Below are 24,745 nucleotides of genomic sequence, written 5' to 3'. Positions count from 1 at the left end.
ATTAGTTAGTTTGTTGGTTGGACACTGCTCTACCAGTGTCTCAGGTAAGAATAGAACTCAAGACCTTCGATATACTTGACTAAAACTCTAACCATTAGCCGGAATCCACACCATGACATAAAAATTTATGATTCTTTTATCTAAAAGATGTGATTCATACAGATGATCCAAGTGCAGATCGGTCGATTGCATTCGAATCCTCGAATAAAACAGAGTTTTCTCACTTTGTTTCAACGTTTCAAATAACTGTGTTTTCGACAGACACCCATGAAAAGTAAATGTTTAAATACACACCATCACGACTACGACGTGAATATTTTGCAAATATTTGAAATAATAAAAAAACTAAGAATGCAAACTAAACAAAATTCACTCACATGTTTCTGTGATATAAGATTCAAACTACAAAATACTATAATCACATTCTTAACTCACTTAAACACTGTACGTACAAACTTACTCCGAGTTGTGCTGAAACTAAAAAAACAACAAAAACAAGTAAAAGTATCTTTTTTCACACATTTCCCATAAAAACAGTGTCGTATTCCAAAACTGTCCCATTAGTAGGACAAATTGTATCTTACAAACGAAAAATCGACTGGTGTCAAACAGCAACAAAAAAAAAATAACACTCCATTGAACCCCAAAAGAATATTTAACAAACGAAAACACTACGACTTTGTTTAAAAATGTATTTTTAATTAAATTAGACAAAATGATGATATTTGACACATTTGTTGTACGAGTCGACAGTCAGCAGCGGTAATGGACGGACGGACAAACAGAAATTATTGGAACGATCAATTACATATAAAAAATGTCAATACAAACAAATTTAAGTTCATTTGAAAAGAAACTGGCGAATCTTTAAAACGTTTTACTTACGGCCGCTTAAACGTAACACCTTCATTCGGTTTGGTTCTTTTCCATTACGATTCGATTTCAAATATAAAAATTTTCCATTTAAATATTATTGCAATTTAAATGGCAGCTTAAAATTTCGAAAATTTTCTGTTGCATTTCGAAGGAAATTGTTTTAAGTATTAATGATTAATGTGTGATTAAATAGAAAAGTATTTTATTAAAAAGTAATAAATAAAAACAAACTTGTTAATTAACAATTGAAAAAAAACATGCAATTAACTGGCAACTGTTGTGATAATTTGTGCAGTGAATTTAAATTAAAGAATTTTGGTTTCGATCACGATCATCAAGATCAGTTTTATCGATCACAGGTATTAAAATATTATTAAAAAAATTAACATGTTAAATAACAGACTGTTCTAAAATGTTGAAAGAAAAAAATCGTGGATCAGGTAGCAAATAAAAATATATTTAAGCAAATACCAGCAAGCACTACAGCTCCGCACCACGATAATCGGATCTTCGCTCCGGAACGACCCGAGTCATACTCGGCCAAAGATTGTCAACCCAGCGACAGATGTATCAACCGAAAGTTTTTTCCACAGGAAATAACTATTGGCCACAGTCGAACCGCACCGCAGTTTTTAAAGATCTGATCCGTCTGACGAAGTGATAACGGTAGAAAAATTAGTTCGTTCCGGATATTATATGACAATGGCAAAAAAGTGCTTTACTGTCCTCTCTATGTGTTATACATTCGTTGTATAGTTGAGCAGTAATCCTGTATGTCCACTCAAATAAGTACCAGCATACTAACCTTAAAAGAATTTTGGTTTCGATCACGATCAGTTTTATCGATCACAGGTATCAGAGTTTCACTGTCCTCTCTATGTGTTATACATTCGTCTGAATCCGCATGTCCACTCAGAATATTTTGAGGAGTTTTTTTTCGTCCAGCTCAAGCTAAGGTTACCCCATAGGAAATTTGCCTACACCTCCTAGATATTTGGATATAATTTCTACAAAAGCCGTCTGAATCGGCACTTCCAATTTTGTATAGCTGTGCCCGTAATCCATCCATCCTTCCACTCAGGATGTTCCTACTGCTCTCGTTAAGGTCAGCTAATATAATGTTTGACGTTTTATCCACCCTAGTGGGAATCTCCCATGCATATATCTTGTTCGGGCCTCGAGCTCTCTACCCTTTAAAGTTAGTACGTTCGCTCTTTCGTTTCGACCTCGTAGCTTGGCCTGGTACACATATGATGTAAACCTTACCTCTAGGAAAGTATTCCGTAAAAACTGTTTTAAAATCCGATACGGTCTTATGTTAAACTTTGTCACCTGATATCGGTCACGTTGGTTTCTTGCTGACGATAGATTTGGTATAACCTTTATTGGTGCCGAATTAATATATTCTAATCCAATATAAGCATTCCATTGGTAAAAATATTTATTTAAAAAAAAGAGAAACTAAATTGGCGCTAAAAAACTGAGAATGCAAAAATATGAACATATTTGATGACATAAATATGTATAAATATTTATTGGACAATTTTTTCATTACACCCTTTAATACTTTGTTTGAGAATGGCTTATCAAGAGTACTAGGAAAAGTTGAAACCTTCAACTTCTATCGATAAAATTTTGAATTAAAAGAAAGGGAAAGAAATATCAACCTTCTCTTTCTCACACACACACAAAATAAAAAGTTTCTCAACAAAAGTTTCACAGTGTGAAGCAGGTCATACAAAAGAAGTGAAACAGCTGATTTCACCTTAGTTTGTAATTGTTTTATACCAATCGTGTTAACACCAAAAATATAAATCATACAACTTTTATTCTCTGTTTTGTTATACGGATGGAATTTCATATTTCACATACTTAAAGTGTAATCGTGTGAAGTACCCTAAGGAAAGATCTATCAATGCTGGCTCGCCTGTCCGTCTTTACTTTTGTTTCGGTCCATGTCCCTGTGTTCATTGAAAATAGAGGTAGATGCGCCAAGTTATTGGGACTTTCATTCAATGAAAAACATACATGAAGATACCTTCATACCAGTAATATTTAAATATCAGATTCTAGGCAGACATGCATGTGGACTTTGCCCCCCTTTCAATGAATACTGTAGCAGTTGTAATGCTTCCACTGGCCGCATAGAGATATATTGCTTAGCAGTTACTTCTCATCCAACCTCGGTGAGATAACTAAACTCAATGACCTCTTGTGATTGTTCACGGCTCTAGATTAGATCATACACTATACATTACTACTGAGTAGAGCGGATCTGTCAAAACAATAACGTACACACTGATATTATTATCCAATCCTCATAGCAGTTTTATGTTGACTAGAGTTTACGCAACTGAATTAAATACATGCTAAGGGACAGATGGATACGAGAAGATTGTGGGGATTCAACTGAGAGAGATTTTAAACGGAAATTGAAACAGCGACAGGACATAGAGGATAAGAGCAACAAGTCAAATAGCTACTAGGTGTTATGCAGAAGAATCATAGGAACGAAATGGGCCCTTCGTTTCACTATTGCACATTGACTTTACAAAAGTGTGATTAGACCAATTATAACTTATGCTTCAATGCTCTAATGGACTTCTTGGTACGAAAAGTATATAAGTGGTGCCATGAACATTACATCAACCAAGGATCTAGTGGCTTTACCAGGTAATCCACCCATAGAAACATATATATATATAATATATATATATATATATATATATAATATATATATATTATATATATATATATATAATATATATATTAATATATATATATATATATATATATATATATATATATATATATATAATATATATATATATATATATAATAATATATATATATAATATATATATATATATAATTATATATATATATATATATATATAATATATATATATATATATATATTTATATATGTTGCAGAGAACCCTATATAGATCTGTATACACTGGAGACATCGGAAGACTATACCCAAGCATCAGATGTGAACATTATGGAGCTTAAGTGGAACATTAGTGTAAAATAACCGTGTAGATTCATTTGTTAAATGGATAGTTTTAAACTGGGGGACAAAACAGGTTTAGGGTTCTATATTGAAAACTAAAAAACAGAAAAAACACAAACTTTTATCTACTTAATCAACAGGGATTAACCGATTTTACAACAGCAGAATTCAGTTTAAACGATATCATTTGATAATGTTCTATCAAAGACCTTACAGGATTGTTAGAAAGCTTTAATCTAATAGTACATCATACGGGTACCAGGTCACACGGAAGTCGTTGGTAACAGTTAATCGAATTTACTAGCTTAAAGGGAAGCGAGTTTGTGGTATTAACTGTGATGAATACAAAAACATTAAATGAATTAAAAATATCGGCGAAAGAATACCATAGGTTCTACCCACCATTTTGTAAGTAATAAAACGGTAGGTAGAACCGCAATGAGGTAATGCTAACGAGAGCCGGATTAGGAGCATTCTCAAAACGAGCAAGTCTAAAGTTTGTATAATAGTATAGAAAAAGTGAACGCGTAGATTAAGACGAATATAGATCAGGTGAAGAGGACTGTGAAAGTCTAGAGCATTTCCTTTGTCATTGTCAGGCTTTAAGTTTTACAGGCAATAACTTCTTACTTTCAGGAAACTCAGTTTCTAAACATCGGACGATAATATGTATCACCATTAATTACTGTATATGGTTCAAAAATGGTTTAGTTGTATTTTTTAGATTTGATAAAGAATATAGGCATCTATTCTGCATTTTAATTTGAATCGAAATTTTCTCCGTTTGGCAAATTTGGTATTCTGCATTTCGATTCGACTCTCCATAACAACGACTTACAATAACGTAAATACGATCGAAATGCCATTTTTCGATCCTTGCCTAACTAAATGCGAAAACTTAATCGAAATGCAGAATAGGAGTGATAACCTTTTATCCATCTAAACTATTTATGAATCTAATGGCTTAAAGATTAGCTTAACAGCCTTAAAAACTTAGTAATCATTTAAAAAACATCCACACTTTTAAAAGTAAATATTTACGATTATGATTTTAAGTAATACAGTATGATCGGTCAAGTTCAAGTAAATAAATATTTGTAATGATCAGCAATTACTCTGCAGTGAATTATAATTAATAAACATTATACAACATTTATTGTTATTATTTTTATTACATGTGCTGGTAATTGTGTTCAAATTAAACAGTGGAAATGAATTAAACATTTTTATTTTTAAAACAAATGCCGGGTACACTTGGTGAAATTTGATACACTCTATAATACAAATGTAATGAAAGTCTAGATATTTGTTACGGAATATATTTGGAGAGTAGATTTAATCTAAAAATAACATCCGCGTTTTATAAGGGAAGTGGAATGTGTCTATTATGTGCAGTAGGTCGGGATTATTCATTATATTTACCTTTTCAGATTCTTGGGAAATATATTGAATTCTGCGGTCTTCTATATAGATTTTCATATAATGAACTTGTTTTAACATTAGTTGGTTTTTAGTGAATATCAAACCGATAGACCAATACTTTATAGAAAATCTTGGCCGTAACGGATCTTTTTGGTTCCAAAATTTCTCAATTTTCAATTCTCTCGGCTATAAAGCTTGTTCGATTTCCGACATTTTTGAAAAATTTAAAGTCTAGAGCCTCAAAACGCTTCACTAACCACATAATACCTCTCACACCATTTAGGGTAAATTCAGCAAGCATATAGTAAATGAAATAAAAGAAAAGCAAAGAGTTAAAACGGCGTCAAGATCTCTACTTAAATCCACTAAAGGTCACTACCACAGCAAATTATTTAACAGCTTGTCATCCAAATACTACTGGTGTTGTATGTGTGTGTGTGTTCGTTTTTTCTCTCTTCAAAAAAATGACACAATTATCTACATTTTAAAATAACTCATGTACATTATTATTAGATTTTTGTTTACCAATTTGTAATAAAATTTATTAATTACATTAATTTAAACACTAATTTAAATTTTCAGTGGCAAAGTGGCGAGAGAAGTTGGTTATTTTTATGTTATCGCTGGATATGGGCACTATTTTTTATAGCTGTCTTTTTAGCCTGTGTAATTTTACAATTTTGCGAAGGCAAATATTTTATTTTCTTAACAAATTGGGGCATTATACTGTGCTCTCTAACACAACTACTGGCTGCTATTCTTGTGACACGTTGGCATTTTGATTTGGCTTCCGTCAGATCTGATCACTGTGAACGCAATGGCAGAACGAGGAAATCACCGTTACTTATTAAACTGTATTGGCTGTTACATGATGTTGCATTGCCGCTGTCGCTGGTAATTACAACTATCTATTGGACATTTTTACATGGGAAAATGAGTAAGTTATTGAAATTTTATTTTAAAATTGAGAATACCAGCGATCATGTAATGAAAAATTTAATTTAAATCCTTAATTTTTAAAAAGAGTTCATGTAAAAGCTCAACGCGCCCGACTAGGTTATGTTAGACGTATGTAAGTGCCTTCGCTTGATCGTTATATTGTTTATATTACTGTTAAATAAACTGTTAGAATCAGAGAAATATGAACGCATCAGTCATGGCATCATAGGGAGACCGAATTTCAGTTAACCCATGGATTTTATATTACCAAATCGAAGCTTTGAAAGAACTTTAAGAATCAGAATATCAATGAGAGAAAACTAGGCAGCTATTAGTATCCTTCGCTACCTTAGTCCACATTGTTAAGAAATTATAGTGTTACTGGCTCAGAAATTTTCTCCGATGAGTTTGTGTCTAAAATACTCCCTAATGCCTGCACTTGTTCAGACTGAAATTTACGCCAATAATGCGATACGGCCAAGAAAAACAATGGAAAACTAAACTTAAAGATTTTGAGTAGTTCAGAGTTTGTAGAGGATCCCACATCGAACGTGTTTAAGTTGAAATGTTCAATAGTTTCCCCAAATTAGATGATAGTCTTAAACATTGATTTGACTTCCAGAACACGGGGGAATTCGAAGGGAAGGAATTGCAGCTAATGCATCGTTCTCGAACGATACTGTTTATTTTACGGAAACGTTACTTGGCTCTCTCCTTGACTATAGTTCGAAACACTTTAGGGCTGAATAACTAACTAACAAACTAACTAACTAACTAACTAACTAACTAACTAACTAACTAACTAACTAACTAACTGACTGACTAACTAACTAACTAACTAACTAACTAACTAACTAACTAACTAACTAACAAACTAACAAACTAACAAACTAACAAACTAACAAACTAACAAACTAACAAACTAACAAACTAACAAACTAACAAACTAACAAACTAACAAACTAACAAACTAACAAACTAACAAACTAACAAACTAACAAACTAACAAACTAACAAACTAACAAACTAACAAACTAACAAACTAACTAACTAACTAACTAACTAACTAACTAACTAACTAACTAACTAACTAACTAACTAATTAACTAACTAACGAACTAACTTACACACTAAATAACTGTAAACAACGTGTTTTTTAAGGATGTCACTGCACAACCGGACCTCCCGATTAAGGCTTCGGACTAACGAGCTAACTAACTACTTAATTAACTAACTAACTAACTTACAGACTAAATAACTGTAAACAACGTGTTTTTTTAAGGATGTCACTGCACAACCGGACCTACCGATTAAGGCTTTGGAGCAATTAAGTTTCTCACAAGCATAAGTTCTGATCGGCCCTTATTTGATTACAATATGCCACTGAAGTCCATTAATCTACCTAACTAAGTAACTAACTAACTAACTAACTAACTAACTAACTAACTAACTAACTAACTAACAAAGTAACAAAGTAACAAAGTAACAAAGTAACAAAGTAACAAAGTAACAAAGTAACAAAGTAACAAAGTAACAAAGTAACAAAGTAACAAAGTAACAAAGTAACAAAGTAACAAAGTAACAAAGTAACAAACTAACAAACTAACAAACTAACAAACTGACTGACTGACTAACTAACTAACAAACTAAATAACTAACTAACTAACTAACTAACTAACTAACTAACTAACTAACTTACTAACTTACTAACTTACTAACTAACTAACTAAGTAACTAACTAATTAATTAACTAACTAACTAACTAACTAACTAACTAACTAACTAACTAACTAACTAACTAACTAACTAACTAACTAACAAACTAACTAACTAACTAACTAACTAACTAACTAACTAACTAACTAACTAACTAACTAACTAACTAACTAACTAACTAACTAACTAACTGACTAACTAACGAACTAACTTAAACATCGTGTTTTTTAAGGATGTCACTGCACAACCGGACCTCTCGATTAAGGCTTCGGACCAATTAAGTTTTTCACAAGCATAAGTTCTGATCGGCCCTTATTTAATTACAATATGCCACTGTCTGAAGTCCTACATAAACCTAATACATTTCTTTATTAAAAGATAATCTAAATCCTAGTTAAACAATATTTTGGGTTTTGAATTCAATGTATTCCTATTTCTGATCAAAAGCTTAGGTTATGTAATTGAGTTAGTCCATATATTGGTCCCATTGTGATACTCTGAAGCCAATCGCACCTCGACCTACCTATGGACGTGCCCATGTTCAGTGCGGAGTCAAAATAACCTGAGGCACAAGCACAGGATAATATCCTGTTTAGATCCATTGTGTCGAGAGAGCGATATACTGACAAAAGATGTGGTTTTATAGATAATAGTCTTGAAGCATATTTACCTACTTCGCAGTGCCCTGTCGCAAGTCTACTAGAAGTTGTAGCCTAACCCAAAAATTATTCTTACTAACAAACTGATCTTTTGCCATCATCGAGTGGCCAGATCTGTCTAAAAGTTGAAAAAGTAGTCAACAAAAATAAACATCTTTACAATTTAAAATCTTTAAAAAAAATAACATTAGGAATAAGAAATTATTGTCTTTATTGTAAATTTTGTCTATTTCCTGTTATTAATTTAAACTTCTAACGATTATTCTTTTAACAGATAAACCCTCACGATTTCCCGTCATTAGTTTCGTAACACACTGTCTTAATTCTGTGTTTATGCTGGTGGATTTTTTCATTGTTGCATTTCCGGTGCGACTGCTGCACACCCTCTACGCCATGCTGTTGCCCATAATTTTCTGTTTCTTTACGTTAATTTACTTTTTCTGTGGCGGTACTGATGAGTAAGTATGTGCTTGTTGTACAAACATTCACATTTGGAATCTGTGAATTATAACACAATTATAACTAATTATTTAATTACTGATTTTGTTTTTGTTTTGTTTATTTCTCTCCCTCACAACAATTTGCCATCATAAAAAAAATTGCGATCAAGGTATGGGAATCATTATGTTTATCCGCTATTGGATTGGACAATACCCGTACGTTGTGTGGTGACATTTGTTGGCGTTTTTGGATTATATTGTATTTATTCGATTCTATTGTTTGTGGTCTATAAATTAAGACGTTTCTTACATCGTTCATTGAGTGTTGTATGGTCACCTCATTGTGTCGGTTTAATTTAATCATTATTATTCTCTTGAGCAGTGCCATCATCATTATCATCGAACATCATATTTATAATTATCGTCATTGTTTTGCCATTATTAAATTTAAAAAAAAATACTTGCCACATATTTTATTATAATTTGTACAAGCACACACATACATACATACATACATATTTAACTTGATAATTAGTTGCTTTTTTACACCATTTCCTTTTGTAGCAAAAAAAAAATGGATGCTTGTGTTTACGAAGGAAATGCTTTCAATATCCTTATTGTATATCGATTAAAATAAATACATTTTATGTTTGAGAATTTATTTTAAAATTTCTCCATTGGAAATGGTGTATTTTCATATTATTATTTAACTTTAATTATATCATGTTGATCAAATCATTTATACACATTTATTTAATTATACTAAAGTAAGTAGTACGAAATGTATTAAAATTAAATGAAACTAAAATATTTACAATTCTTTTGTTCCTTATATGTATATGTGTTACTAAATACAATTAATAGTTTAAAAAAAATATAAATAAATTTTTATAGAGTTAAAATTTCTTAAAAATTTCTATAATTCGTTCACAGAGTATGGAAACAGTGTGAAATTCATTTGAGACTTTATTTGAAAGGATTTCACCCTAAAAAAGTACAAAAGCTATTGATAGAAAGATTTTCAACATAAAGCATTTTGTTAGCAAAACTTTTAATAGTGAAAAGTTATCAATAGAAAAGCTTGCAATTTAAAACTTTTGTAATTGAAAAACTTGAGTGTTCTTTTAAAACTTTCGATTGAAAATGTCTTTCATACAAATGTTTTCAAAAGGACATATTTCGATTAAAATTAAATTAGCTTTAAATATAAAAGCTTTTTATTGAAAGCTTTCTAACAGAAAATTTTCGATTAAGAAGTCATCGTTGGAAAGGTTTTAATAGAAAAGTTTTCGATTGAAAGGTTTTCAATAGAAAAACTTCGATTTAAAGGTTTTTTAATAGAAATCTTTCGGTTAAAAGGTTTTATATATAAAAGCTTTCAAAAAGCTATCAATTGGTATTTTTCTAAGAGAGTTTCTCAATAGAAAAGCTTTATGTTAAAATGTTTTCAATAAAAAACATTCAATGGTTTTCAATAAGATAACCTATATTAAGAAGAAAACTTTCGATTGAAAAGCTTTTAATAGAAAAACATTCTATAGAAAGGTTGTTAATAACAAAAGTTTAAAAGAAAAAAGTTTTTTAATTAGAAGATTCAAAAAACCTTTGGATAGATTTAATCGTTTTCCCTAGAAAAGCTTTCGATTAAAAGGGTTTCAATAGAAAAGTTTTCTACTAAAAGGTTTTCAATAGAAAAGCCATCGATTAAAAAGTTTTTAATATAAAAGCTTTTAAAAAGCTATCAATTGATAGTTTTTTATGAGAGTTTCTCAATAGAAAAGCTTTATATTCAAATGTTTTCAATAAAAAAGGTTTTCAATAAGATAATCTCTATTCAGATGAAAACTTTCGATTGAAAAGCTTTCAATAGAAAATCATTCGATAGAAAGGTTGTTATAACAAAAAGTTTCAAAGAAAAAAGATTTTTAATTAAAATATTTAAAAAAGCTTTTGAAAAAGCTCGTTTCCATAGAAAAGTTTTCTACTAAAAGGTTTTCAGTAGAAACGTTTTCGATCAAAAGATTTTCAATAGAAAAGCTTTAGATTAAAAGGTTTTAAATAGAAAAGCTTTAGATTAAAAGGTTTTAAATGACAAAAGTTAAAAAATGTAATGGTTTTCCATAGAAAAGCTTTCGATTAAAAGGTTTTCAACAGAAACTTTTTCTATTAAATTGTTTTCAATAGAAAAACTTTGTATTAAAAGTTTTACAATAGAAAAGCTTACGATTAAAAGGTTTTCAATAGAAAAGTTTTCCATTAAAAGGTTTTTAATAGAAAAGTTTTCCATTAAAAGGTTTTCAATAGAAAAGCTTTTGATTAATAGGTTTTCAATAGAAAAGCTTTTGACTAATAGGTATTCAATAGAAAAGCTTTTGATTACAAGGTTTTCAATAGAAAAGCTTTAAACTAAAAGGTTTCCAATTGATAAGATTTCTAGAACCTATCGATCGAAAGGTTTTCAATAAAGGTTCTCGAGCTTTCAATTTATAAAAAAGCTTTCTATTAAATGGTTTTTTTTTCATAGAAAAGCTTTTGTTTTAACCGATTTAACCGGTTTAATCGGATTAAAAACTCTTTGATTAAAAGTTTTTAACAGTACAGCTTTCGATTCAAACTTTTTGATAGCATTTAAATAGAATTTCTTTTTAAAGAAAGTTTTTCAGCTGAAAAAAGTTGATTGAAAGGTTTTCAATAGGAAAAATTTCGATTAAAAAATTTTTAACAGTAAAGCTTCCGATTTAAAGGATTTCAATAGAGAAGCTTTTGATTTAAAGATTTTCAATAGAAAGGCTTTCGATTTAAATTTTTTCAATATAAAGGTTTCGATTGAACGGTTTTCAACAGAACGGCTTTCTATTCAAAGTTTTTCTATAGAAAGGCTTTTGCTTGAGAGATTTTCAAAAGAAAAGCTTTCAATTGAAAAGTTTTTAATAGAAAAACTTCATAGAAAGCTTATCATAGCAAGTTTTCATTGGAAAAAAATTTAAAAAATAAGTTTTGAATTAAGAGCTTTTGATTAAAAGAATTTCAATAGAAAGGCTTTCGATTAAAATATATTTTCAATATAAAAGTTTTCGACTAATCGTAACAATACATTCCATTAATTTTATTATCTCCGAATGGGTTAATAATACTTTAACAAATACTCTCTTACAAAAAGCTTACTCCCAAATATAAACAAGAACTTAATTTTTTTTCTCACAATTGTTTGGTAAATATAGTTGTTTATTAAAATGGTTAAAACCTATATTTACCAACAACCAACAAAATGATAAACACAACCAATAGACTAGAGTCCACAATCCACATATTGTAGTGACGTTTTCATCATCATGATGTAGATGATCTTCATTAAGGAATGTTCATGAAAAAAGTTAAGCAAATACAATAAAGATGATCTGACAATGATGACGTTTCGGTTTTAGCAAATAAGTAAATACCAACATGTAGTATGAATGTTTTAAAAATACGATGTGATACAATTCAATTTGGCAGTTAAAAAAAAAACAAGTAATATGTTGTTATTGTTGTTGTTAACAACCACAAAATTATGAGAACAGCTAAAATAACAAAAATGTAATATTTTTATTGGTGTTTCTGTACACTTAAAAAAAACGTAGTATGATTATTTTTGCGATTTTGTGAAATGTATGATTTGGTTAGATTACTCATTTTAGACACGATCTAGATTATACGACAACATCTTGTTTATACTTCATTGTGTTTGGAATATGTTTTTTTTTTTGGCTGAATTGATTTTAATGTTATTTGGAACCGATATTTGTGAAAATTTCATCCTCCAAAACGTACCAGAAATTTTTCTAACCCTAGCTCTAGTGATTTCTGGCACGAAGACTCAATTTGTTAATACGACCATATTCAACTCCTGCAACTCCGAATTATTTTTTACACAGACTTCTTCGTGTCAATTCTGTATAATTTAGATGATAATTAATGCTCCGGAATGGAATGGAAGGTGTGGTACGAGATTTTTTTTAAACTCCCTCATCATCAGTCATCTCTTAACAATATGGTGAAACGTAGTGAAACTGTACTAAATTCTGGAGTCATATCCGGATTCCAGATAAGTTTTAACTAATGCTTCGTGATGGATCGGATGGTGGCTACTCGATTACGTGAAATTTGCACAATTTGACTGACATTCAAGCTGCCCTAAGGAATATCGATGATTTCTACCAGATTCTGAACCATTAAAAGATAACTGGCAATATCATACTGGAATTTAAATGAATTGAAACTAATGCTTCATAATGGATCGGGTAGTGTGTTTTTGATAACGTGCAGAAGGTATGAGAGTTTCTTTTTAGTTCCTTGTGGAGTAAACATATTGACTGACATTTAAGCGGAACTGTATCAAATTCTGAGCCATCAAAAGATAACTAGTAATATCATACTGGATTCCAGATGAATTGAAACTAATGCTGCCCTAAGAGATATCGATCAATCCCGGGCTTGAATGTCGTTCATCTTTTCATAATATGCTTAACAGATTCTGAGCCATCAAAAGGTAATTGGTAATATCATACTAGATTCCAGATAATTGAAACTAATGCTGCCCTAATAATATGCTAAAACATTTCGTTGTAAAACTGTACAAGATTCTGAGCCATTAAAAGATAACTGGTAATATGATACTGGATTCCAGATGAGTTGAAGCTAATGCTCCGTAATTGATCGGATAGAGGCTTCTTGGGCAGGGGGTACGAGAGTTTCTTTTTAACTTCTTGACTAGTGCACATATTGACTGATATTCAAGCAGCACTAATGGATATCGATGGTGTCTACACTACATCAAACTTGGGCCTCAAATGTCGCTCATCTCTTAATAATAAAATATACTAGCTTCTGGATCATTACAAGATAATTGCAAATATCATAGCGGATTCTATATGAATTGAAAATTTCATTCATCACGTGATGGATCGGATGGTGGGTGAGTTTCTTTTAAGCTTCTTGTACAGTTCACAAACTGACTGCAATATTGAGGGTGTTTACATCAAACATGAAGGTCTGGCATCTCTTAATATAACTTTATTAGATGCGGTGACATATTCTCGCACAAAATAGTTATGCCTTACTAATATTCGGGACAGATCATGAATAATCTATGAGGTCAAATGAGGCTAACTACAGGTAGCCAATACACAGCCCAATATGATCATAATCCTTTCTAAATCTTCAGAGAGCACAGAAAGCCAAGCTTTCGTGACAAAGAGGATGATGTAATGATTTGGATGATTTATCCAAACTGAACATACCACAGATAAACTTCTTCCGAAGTAGTTAGGTCAAAATGCAAATGGGGCCATGATGGGGGATCTGAGTGTTTACTTAGTGATATTAATACTTCTTCTTTACATTAATATAACCAACTGACTTTGCAATCAAAATTTTTCTTTGAGTGTATGATCATAACAAAATTTGTTATTTGTTTGATCTCTTGTCTGTAGTTGTGGTCGCGTGGAAGTGCTGTTGTTGTTGTTGCGGTGGTTTGTAAACAAAATCAGTTTTTGTTTGACATTCAAGTAGTCAGTCTGTGATTGAGAGTGGTAACGATAAGTTGCAATTGATTAACGTAGATCGCACGGATTCTGCTGTCTGTTAATAAACGCGCGTAAAATAAAACTTTTTTTTAAATAATAAAGCGCGTTTATTTGATTGAAAAAAAAACTAAAACTACAGACAGGTGTATGTGTGTGCTAACAAAAGCTTAAAGTTGAAGCATTAAAAGAGAGAAAGAAAATTCGAATAAAAGAGCAATAATGAAGATCTTTCATTAAAAAAAAACAAAGTTCAAAACAAGTGATCAGTAGTTCAGAGTTGAAACAAAGAGTCCGCAATAAAATCGAAAATAAAGCTAGAAATAAATAATAAATTAAAACAGCTGTTTGGTGGTGTTGGATCGTGTGTAAAGAGTTGGTAGGTTGATTGGTAATAATTTGAGCCTGTTTTTCTTTTGGTTGGAATGGTTAGTCGCTTGGTTGGTGTTTGTTGTTGTAAGCCAACTAATTGTTGCTTCTTTAAGCTGAAAAGCAAATGGGCAAAAAGAAGTGTTTTTGATATTTAAATCAAATTAATAAAATCAATAACACAACAACAACAACATTAGCAATAATGTTTCTGTAACAGTTAGTAAAATGTTAAAACAAAAAATGAACAAAAAAAAACAACTTTAAACAAATCTAGTGGAAGTTTATTGTTGCATGTAATTGACCTACTTAGAGTTGTGGTTGTTGTTACCGATCACTGCTAACACTTAGTGGTAACCAAACAGATATTTAAAGTATGAATTCATTATAAACCGAAAAAAAAAAGAAATAAGTTACAAAAATGGTTTGTCTAACAATTAAGTAAAAATAGACATTTAAAAAGCGTCATCAATATTGACAGCTACCTTCAATGTCAGCTATACTGGTAAATTGTATAATTAAATTATTAAAAATTTGCTTAAGTAATATGTGTTAAATGTTTAACAAAAAACGAATAATAAGCTTAATTAACTAAACGTCAAAATAATTGTTTATTTATGTGACAATAAGCTGTCAAAAGATACTTTATAATGAAAATATTAATTTGGGTTCAAATTATCGCAATTTTTGTCGTTTAAAGTTTTTATCGTAAATTTCTCTAACTTTGGAATCTCTAACTACCTATAAAATAATCACTAAATACATACAGTGACGAGCGTCTTTACTAGGATATTTCAATCTTATTTCGATGATTGCCTTGCAAAGTGTGTTCACTCAGAACTGGGACTTGCTTGTTCTTACTAAGTTGAGGCTTCTCGCATTTAGTACTGTGGTGCCTTCATTTACGTTCATGGGAATCGTAATCGTATAAAAAGATAATGATTTCAGTCTTCGTTCAGTTATCATTCATACCTCACTGGCTCTCGCGGACATGTTATCTTGATGAAAGACCTTATCTTGGTGTTATTACAATTACGCGGAAAAGAGGTTCTACATGTACCTCAACTCTACCAAGACTATAAACTGGTGATGACATTCCTTTGAATGATTTGTCAGAATCTAAGACTTACATAATCTGGTACTTCAGGAGCCACGTAGTGGTTGTTGTTTGAACCCAAATTTCGTGGGAAGAGTCAGATGCGGTTAAGGATCTGATAAACGGTAAAGTCTATCTTTCGAGCTGTTTCCTACGATAACAAATACCCAACAGAGAAGTGATTGTGCGATTAAGCTTTGGAAATAAGTTGGTGTTCAATGTATTAGATACAGGATGAATGAAGTATGTCAGATGAATGAGAATTATGCAGGGTTGAAAGATGATGGATGCAAGGTATCTTACAAGTGATTCCATCAAATTTTCCTTATCCAGTTATGTTCAGAGAAAACATTATTCATACTAGAATAACAAGAACAAAATATTCGGCTTATTTGATGGTTTCGTACTTCGGCTTACTAGTTACGTGTCTTAGTGCTTTTGCCGACTCCACAAAGGCCATCCCTTCTGAGTGATTGTAAATGAAAGTGATCTGGTGAGTTGTCACAGAAGCTCACCCAGTGGTTGAAAAAGGCCACTGTGAAACAAGGACAACACGAAAGTGCTCTTCTTTATTCAGTCATACTTCACTGTTTAATACAGCTTAAGGCCAGCTAAGGGCCTCCTCGAATCTTCTAAACATGATATTTTGAAAAATTACTTTTGGAATAATAAGACATCATCTAAGTTTATCTTTGTTAAGGGTACTCCGAAGTCAATTATTTGGGTTTCCCAGGCTCAAATAGATTCTTGTGTTGACATCAAAAAAAAAAAAACGAACGAATTGAAAGATATATTTTACAGATCCATTATTAGTCCATTATTCATCAATCAGTTGTGCCCTTAAAACCTTTAAACTTATTGCAATTATTTTAATTTATTTGGGAAATACATATTCTTAAAAGAGTAATTTGGTAGAAAAATTCAATTCGAGGCTTTTTAACCCTTAATAGCCTGATTTACGCCGACGTTTCAAAACAATTTAACCCCAAAGTTCGATCTTTTCCCACTCGAATTTTCGCACAAAATTTTATCAAGCAATGACAGAGTTCTGACACAAATAATACTAATTTTGAAATAAGTGATTAGAAAAACATCCGAAAAATATCGATATAATCTGATATATGATAAATTTAAAAGTCTGGGCGACTGGTGGTCCCTTGAAGAAAAAAAAACAGAAAATTCCAAAAATCTCACTAACTTAAATAGAAAAATCACTTCAAACACTTAAGCCGGTTTTACACGATCACGCAAGTAATATGATCTGTCAAAATTTTGTGCAGAACAGTACGGATGGGATCGTCTAAGCGCAATATGTAATGAAACCATTACACATTGAGAGAGAATACGGATGGAAAATTTAACAGTCATATGGCTCTCTACATTTTTTTAAATGTTTAAAAAAAACAAGCAGGTCGCATTAGAATAGGGATGTAATTTTTTGTGTAAACACAATAAATATAAATCATATGACTTTTATTTTTCTTTTTGTTATACGGATGAAATTTCATTTTACTTTTTCATTGGACTTTATGTGAGTCAAGTGTGATCGTGTGGAATGTCCTTTATTATTACAATAATATTAATCAATGATCATTTGATCAATCAATTATATATTTGCTGTTTAAGCAGTTGTCGATTTAAACTATACCTTTTTGTCAAAAGTGCACGATATCACAAAAGTAAATTTTTTTTTTGGGTTAATCGCATGTTCATGTTCAAGTCAAATGAAACTCTATTTCAATACCGATCAAAGAAATTAGAACATTTTATAAGTCATAACATTAAGTTGACAAATATTTAAATGACCAAAAACGTAATTTTTATTGGTTGGTTCCTGGCGGCACTACCAGGCTATAAAGGGTTAAGTTCTTTGTGGTCAAAAATATTTCAATATAAATTGTATTTTTTTTAATAATGTAAATGCAATTTTTCAATGTGATTAATATTAAAGTTGTCTAAATTATGACTTAAATATTTAATAATAAATTTAAATTTAAATCATGTAATTTCAATGACAACTTTAATTGACCATTTTGGATTTTGAATAACCAAGCTGCAAATAAAACCTAATTGGTTCAGCATATTCATGGATTAATTAAAATATTTAAATTTTTTTTCAAATTTTAATCAAACTATAGGAATCTTAACAACAAAAACTAGCCAAAAGCGCAAGCGTGTTTAAAAGCTTTAATTGTTAAAAAAAAATTACAAACAGACTGACAGACAGACAGACAAACAATAGTTTTTTTTTTTAATTTTGGTATGCACACATACCTATACAACACACATTTTTACCTTGAGGCCACCATTCAAATTTGGAGGGAATAAACAACAACAAAGTTATACAAAAACCCAAAATATTGCTTTAACAAAGAATTGAGTTCAAAACCAGACATTTGTATGGTACGTTAAAATAAATTAACCAAAATAAGAAAAAAAATAATAAAAAAGACAACATTAACTGTTTAAAAAAAATGAAAGAAATGCGAATAAATGCAGAATCAGAAACAAGTTAAAATTAGTGGAAATAACGCGTAAATGTAAAATCCAGTTGTACGAGTAAAGTGCTGTTTTAATTTCGTTATTATTAGTATTTTTTTTTTTTTTGTAAGCGCCATATTAAAATGTTTTAAAATTTACAACTTTTAGAGAAGTTTTAGTGTGACAAGTCTTAATTCGTACAAATGTAACGTAAAAAATTGATAAAATGTCTGTACAGTAGGGTTCTATAGTTGAAACGAAAAGTCGACTTTTCGACTTTTTTTCATTTAATTAAAAGTCGACTTTTTGCATTTTATGAAAAATCGATTTTTCGACCTTTTTCATTTAATTAAAAGTCAACTTTTAGACTATAAGTATTTTATAAAAAGTCGACTTTTCGACTTCTCGATTTTTTCGATTTTTTCGACTTTTTTCGACTTTTTCTGACTTTTCGACTTCTTTCGACTTTTTTCCGACTATTTTTTGACTTTTTTCGAGTTTTTCCGACTATTTTAGAGTTTTTGACTATTTTTCCACTTTTTTAAAATTTTTGAATTGTTTCTACAATATTCGAGTTTTCGATTTTTTCCGACTTTTCGACTTTTATAAACAAAGTCGACTTTTCGACTTTTTTCACAGACGATAGTCGAGTTATCGACTTTTTTGGAACAAAATAGTCGACTTCGACTTTTTTCGACAAAAAGTCGATTATTCGAAAGTCGATTTATAGAACCCTACTGTACAGTTCAGAAACTAGGATTCTATTGTTGAAACGAAAAGTCTACTTTTCGAAGTTTCGACTTTTTGCATTTAGTTAAAATTCGACTTTTAGACTTTTACTATTTTATATATAGTCGAATTTTCGACCTTTTCCAACTTCGACTTCTTCCGACTTTTTTCCACTTTTATTTACAAATTCGACTTTTCGACTTTTTTCATAGACGATAGTAAAGTTATCGACTTTTTTGAAACAAAATAGTCGCCTTCAACATCGATTTATAAAAGCCGATTTATAAAACCCTATCAGAAACCTGTTGTCGCTACGAATGAAAGCTGATATATACGAATTACGATTCAAGAGATACTGTACATAACCTTGTATACAAGAATGTGCTTCCCGACTTCGGCTTCGAGGGAAATTTGAACTGTGTGCTGTTAAAGTTGGAATGATGAATATATACGAATTACGATCTAAGGAATCTTGTACATATCGTTGTAAACACGAATGTGCTTCTCGACTTGCAACGGGGAAGAAGCCAACTGTGTGATATTTAAGATGATATAACTTCTTCGGTGGCAGCCCAGAAGGATCTTTTAAGTTAGCATGACATTAAATTCTTTGACTAGGAGTATCTTCTTTTTCTCGTGTAGGCGTTGTTTTAAGGTTACTGCATGCAGAGTGTTACAGTCCGTAGGACAGCCAACTGTTTCAAGTGCTGCCGGCCAGCCGACCTTGATTCTTCATACCAATCAGACAGTATTTGGTACAAAATACGATCAAAGAGATCCTGTACATAACCTCGTATACACAGATGTGTTTACCGATTTGCTTCGGAAGAAAGTTCAACTGTTTGATATTAAAGTTGAAATGTCGACATGTTTCGTGGAAAGTCTAAATGTGTGATGTTAAAGTTGTTGTGTAGCCGTTATTTTAAGGTTACTGCGTACAGCCTGTTACAGTCCGTAGGGCAGCTAACTGTTTCAAGTGCAGCCGGCTAGCGGACCTTGATTCTACATCGCAATCTTGAAATTTTTGCTTGATTCACAGACAGTATTCAATCAAAGTTGCTTTATACAAAATATGATGAAAGAGATTCTGTAAATATCCTCGTATAAACAGATGTTCTTCCCGACTTGCTTCGGGAGATAGTACAACTTGTGATATTAAAGTTAAAATGTCGTCTATATACGAATTACGATCTAAGGGACCCTATACATACCTTCATATTCACGGATGTACATTCCGACATGATTCGGGGAAAGTTTAACTATGTGATGTTAAAGTTGTCAGTTCGCCAAGTGATGTCGGCTATTGCCGGGGATCGTGTCGGTATTCGGGCTTTATCGAGTACGACACCTAAATTAATTTTTCTTCGTCCTGGCGGTGAAAATTTTCAATAATGCAACTAAACTGCCATCTTGCGGTTTGATGACCATCTGATCTAATTCTTTCTGTTTCACGATTGTAAAATACTGAATTTTTTCCATTTTTTTCATTTTACTAAAGTAGTGTTTACCAAAAACAGCTGTTCATTGTTTATGTTTTTGAGTGAAAAGTTGGCAATACTAACAAAGATAACTGATCTTAAATCCGTAACTGAAAAACACAATCTCGGTTAAAGTCCGCCTAAATTTGTCCTGAGTTTAATCTAACACAAAGTTAAGCCTAGTTTAACTATGAAGTAAGAAACCCTCCCCAGGGAGGCCTATTTTTTGGTAGAGGTACAAATATTTAGAAATATAGTGTTAAGTATTAATAATGTAAGTATTTCAGTATTTGGTCTATTAAACTACTACTACTATTAAATAAACTACTATTAAATAATTAAAAAATACATAGTTTTTTCTCTAAAACAAATATGTTTATGATCGGTCAACTAGTGTTTCCCAGTACACATGTCTAAACACATGTACATTGTACATATTTATACTCAAGGTAAATTTCGGTTTAATAAAATTGTTTGTATTCCTAAAATGACAACAAATATAAAACAATTATACTCTATGCCAAATATTACTTTAATGATTTATTTGTTAGATAAAAAAAAACGTTTAAACTTGCCACAAGAATTTGTACAAAATGTTTCCATTGACATACTTATATTCAGAAACAAAAAATATACACAAAACTTTAATGACATTAAATTGGCTGTAAGATAATTTAAGAAAAAATTGCATTTTTTGTTAATAGTCAAGATAAGATGTTAATGTCAGATAAATTCTTTAAATTTAATTTAAAAGAATTTTTGAGAGTCGACTATTAGTTATAATACTAAAAGTTGTAACTTTTTAAGATTTTCTATAATATTTAGTCACGAATAAATGATCGTTGGATCTTATTCAACTGTACTATTTGATGACAAAAACCTGTCACTGATCCTGACGAAATTTTTTAAAAACGAATTATCTTACTATTCAAATAAAAATCTATTCTTAATGCTATACGCACAATTAGAACGAACGCCGAATTTTTCAGAACGAATTTTCGTCGTCAGATATAGAACACACTAAATTATATGAAAATCCGCACAATCAATGCGTATGACGAAATTCGTCATACGTAACGAACTGTGCGATAGGTTTATTTCTATTTCTTACGCAGACGAACGACGAATTAATTGGTCAAAATTATTTTAAGACCAATTCCGGAAGCTCGAATTTTCTGAAATTTGGTGGTTGTGAATATTCTAAATTATATTCGAAAATATGAAGTTATGTTCGAAAAATTTTTTGTGCTTTTGAAATTATCTCTGGGTCATAAAAACTAAAATTAAAATTTTCGAAAATTCGAACTTAAGTTCGAAAAATTTTTAAAGCCATTAAAACCAGTTCTGGTGGCCCAAATTATCTGAAATTTGTCAGTTTGGAGTACACTTGATGACACTACAATAATATGTTGGAATATTTAAAATTAAGTTCGAAAATTCGAAATAATGTTTGAAAAAATTTTGAAGCTGTTAAAATAATCTCAAAATTGCGAATATTCACAAAAATATTATTTTAGTTCTTTTCGAGGCCAATTTCTTACATTTTCTAATTTCGAAATAATATTCGAATAAATTTTAAAGCTGTTAAAATTATCTTAAAATCGTGGAGATTCACAAAAATATAATTTTTGTTCCTTTATCTTACTTTTTCCAATTTCGAACAAACGAATTTTGAAACGAATTCGCAGTACGAATAATTTGATTGTGTTCCATTTGACGAATTTACGCAACGAATTGTTGTCGTCTAGTTTGTCATGCTATACGAAATTCGTCGTTCGTCCCAATTTGCGTATACATTTAATTTTGAAGAGAGTTTAAAGAGATTAATAAGGATCGATAGACTTTGACAGAGTTAAAAGGTAACATGAACAGAGCTAGATAGGTTTATGGCCTGTGTGATGCGTCATCTTGCTTAAAACAAGTAAATATGCATATGCCATTCTAGTCCATTCGAGACGGTAATCATGCCTCTAAAGCGTTTGTTTTTTGGCGTTTTCTGCAAATGTACGCTTTCAGCTACTGCCAACGGACATGTCCACAATTTTATGTGGCTCTATGGCCAGGATTATTGTGCTGACGCTCATTTCATGAAATGCTTCTTAAACTAGTACATTCAACAATGATTTTTATTAAAAATTATTACTATCGAAACGAGTTTAAGAGAAGCCTTACGTAATGTACACTACAACAAATTCGAAGGCCATTATCAGACTTTATATAGAGATCAATGAAGATATTACAGTTCTGAAACTCCGTTTCCTCGACGTAATTGATAAGAATTTTCCAATCAGTGTTTTTAAAGAATTTTATATCCAGAATAAATAAGAATGACAAAAAACACATTACAACACATCGTCTGAATCAGCACGCCCGAGTTCTGTTTGTCAAAATTCCAACCTCAAATTTTCTCATTTTTAAGAGGCTTCTTGTCCCGTTAGAGCCTACAGATCAGAGATACAAGCCGAAACGCCTCAAATCGGCGGCGGCCGGCCGCCGGTAATATTTTTCAAGCCGCGCCGACGCCATCTTTCTTCGGCTCAAAAACTAAGCCGGCTTAAACGTAGCCGCTGATAAAGATTGGAATCACTCAGGTTTTTTCGAAAATAATTTCACCAATTTGAACGTAGTTGCCACTATTTTAAATTATTATTGCAAATTGAAAAGTGTTGCCACACAATATTGTGCTAATATTAAAATTGTGAAAACTACTATACTATATAGAGTCAGGTTTCTATATAACAGACTATTACAGAGATTTTTCAATATAATATACGCTTATAAGGTCAATTTCTGAAGAAAAGGTTAAATTGAGCCGACAAATAATAAGCCGCCGCCGCCGACCTAAAATAAATACGCCGCCGCATCCGATCATTTTGCATCGGCTTGCATCTCTGCTACAGATACGATCTTTGTTGTATTAATAATAGTTTTATTATTCGAAAAAGACTTATGAGATTATCTCGGTCGAAGTTTTTAATCGGCCTTAGTTATGTCGAATTGCTTTGTATTCTTCTAGTAAACTACTTTGAGCTTCCTACCCTTTAAAGCTTGCACAGTATCTTAACCCCCGAGTGGCCTAGTACCCACATGAGACAAAGCTGTAAGAGTATTCTGTTTAAGATTTCTTACAATCCAATACGGACCTTATCACCTGATATCGAACTGATTTTTTTTCCTTGAATAAGTTGAGCACTATTAACAACAATCCATGAGTACCACGTTTTTTAACATTTAGATTTTGACAACAAATTTTTGCTATATTGATAACTGTGCGTATTCAACATTGTCGTACGAATGACTATACTTTGATAACGTGTTGTTAAAAAAATAATGAAAAAATATTAATAAGAAGGTAAATGAACTTTGTGGAAGTTGATATTAAGTGAAGTTTCGAAAAAAAATGTACGTGTACTTCTTAAAGAAGTACTTAGTACAATGTGCGAGAATAAAGATTTATTACACTTTGGTTTTTGAAAGTTATTATTTTGATTTTATGATTATTTTTAGTTGTTGAAAAGAAATCGGTTTATAAATATACTGTTAAATAAAGATGCTCTTAAAAGAAAGTATTATTTTTTCAATTATTTTTTTAAAGTAAAATTGCAAACAATTTTTTTTAAAGGTTAAATCAGCTGAAACTGTTACGAGAAAAATAGTGGTAATTTTGATATTAACAATTAAGCGTTCTATAATCAGCTTTATCGAAGCTTATATGGCCTTCACCCTTTCTCAGTTTAATGTAATAGTTAGTTAGTTGGTATGCAAAGCCGGAGGTCGTCACCAAAGTTAGAAATTCGAAAGCTTCAGATTTGGCTCACGAATGAATATTCTTTGTGAATTTCTTAGTTAGTTAATTAGTAAATTAGTTAGTTAATCAGTTAGTTAATTAGTTAGTTAGGTATGTAGGTAGGTATTTAGTTAGATAGATAGATAGATAGATAGATAGATAGATAGATAGATAGA

The 24,745-nt window shown here is 31.0% G+C and overlaps 2 protein-coding genes across 2 annotated transcripts in view; both read left to right on the top strand.

Moving 5' to 3' along the window:
- The first annotated feature begins 464 nt into the window (after positions 1-464).
- On the top strand, positions 465-9,914 carry LOC111691065 (protein rolling stone). Its single transcript, XM_023453689.2, has 4 exons — positions 465-1,235; positions 5,897-6,251; positions 8,903-9,086; positions 9,239-9,914. Exons 1-4 carry the CDS (start codon positions 1,134-1,136, stop codon positions 9,426-9,428), a joined length of 831 nt encoding a protein of 276 aa, XP_023309457.2. The 5' UTR covers positions 465-1,133; the 3' UTR covers positions 9,429-9,914.
- Positions 9,915-14,622: 4,708 nt separating this feature from the next.
- Positions 14,623-24,745, top strand: part of LOC111691064 (protein rolling stone) — a 17,458-nt gene continuing 7,335 nt past the window's right edge. The window contains exon 1 of the mRNA XM_046945152.1: positions 14,623-15,008. The gene's annotated coding sequence lies outside the window, so the exon portion shown is untranslated. The remainder of the gene's footprint in view (positions 15,009-24,745) is intronic.

Source organism: Lucilia cuprina, chromosome 2 (assembly GCF_022045245.1).
Source record: "Lucilia cuprina isolate Lc7/37 chromosome 2, ASM2204524v1, whole genome shotgun sequence".
NCBI lineage: Eukaryota > Metazoa > Arthropoda > Insecta > Diptera > Calliphoridae > Lucilia > Lucilia cuprina.
The sequence above is the reverse complement of the archived record's forward strand: the minus strand, read 5'-3'. Positions and strand labels throughout refer to the sequence as shown.

Bases quoted from the DNA above. Each gene is read 5' to 3' on its own strand.
- LOC111691065 (XM_023453689.2), top strand. From the start codon at position 1,134: ATGCAATTAACTGGCAACTGTTGTGATAATTTGTGCAGTGAATTTAAA. The intron at 6,252-8,902 runs GTAAGTTATTGA...TTCTTTTAACAG, and splicing joins ATTTTTACATGGGAAAATGA to ATAAACCCTCACGATTTCCC. The intron at 9,087-9,238 runs GTAAGTATGTGC...ATTGCGATCAAG, and splicing joins TTCTGTGGCGGTACTGATGA to GTATGGGAATCATTATGTTT.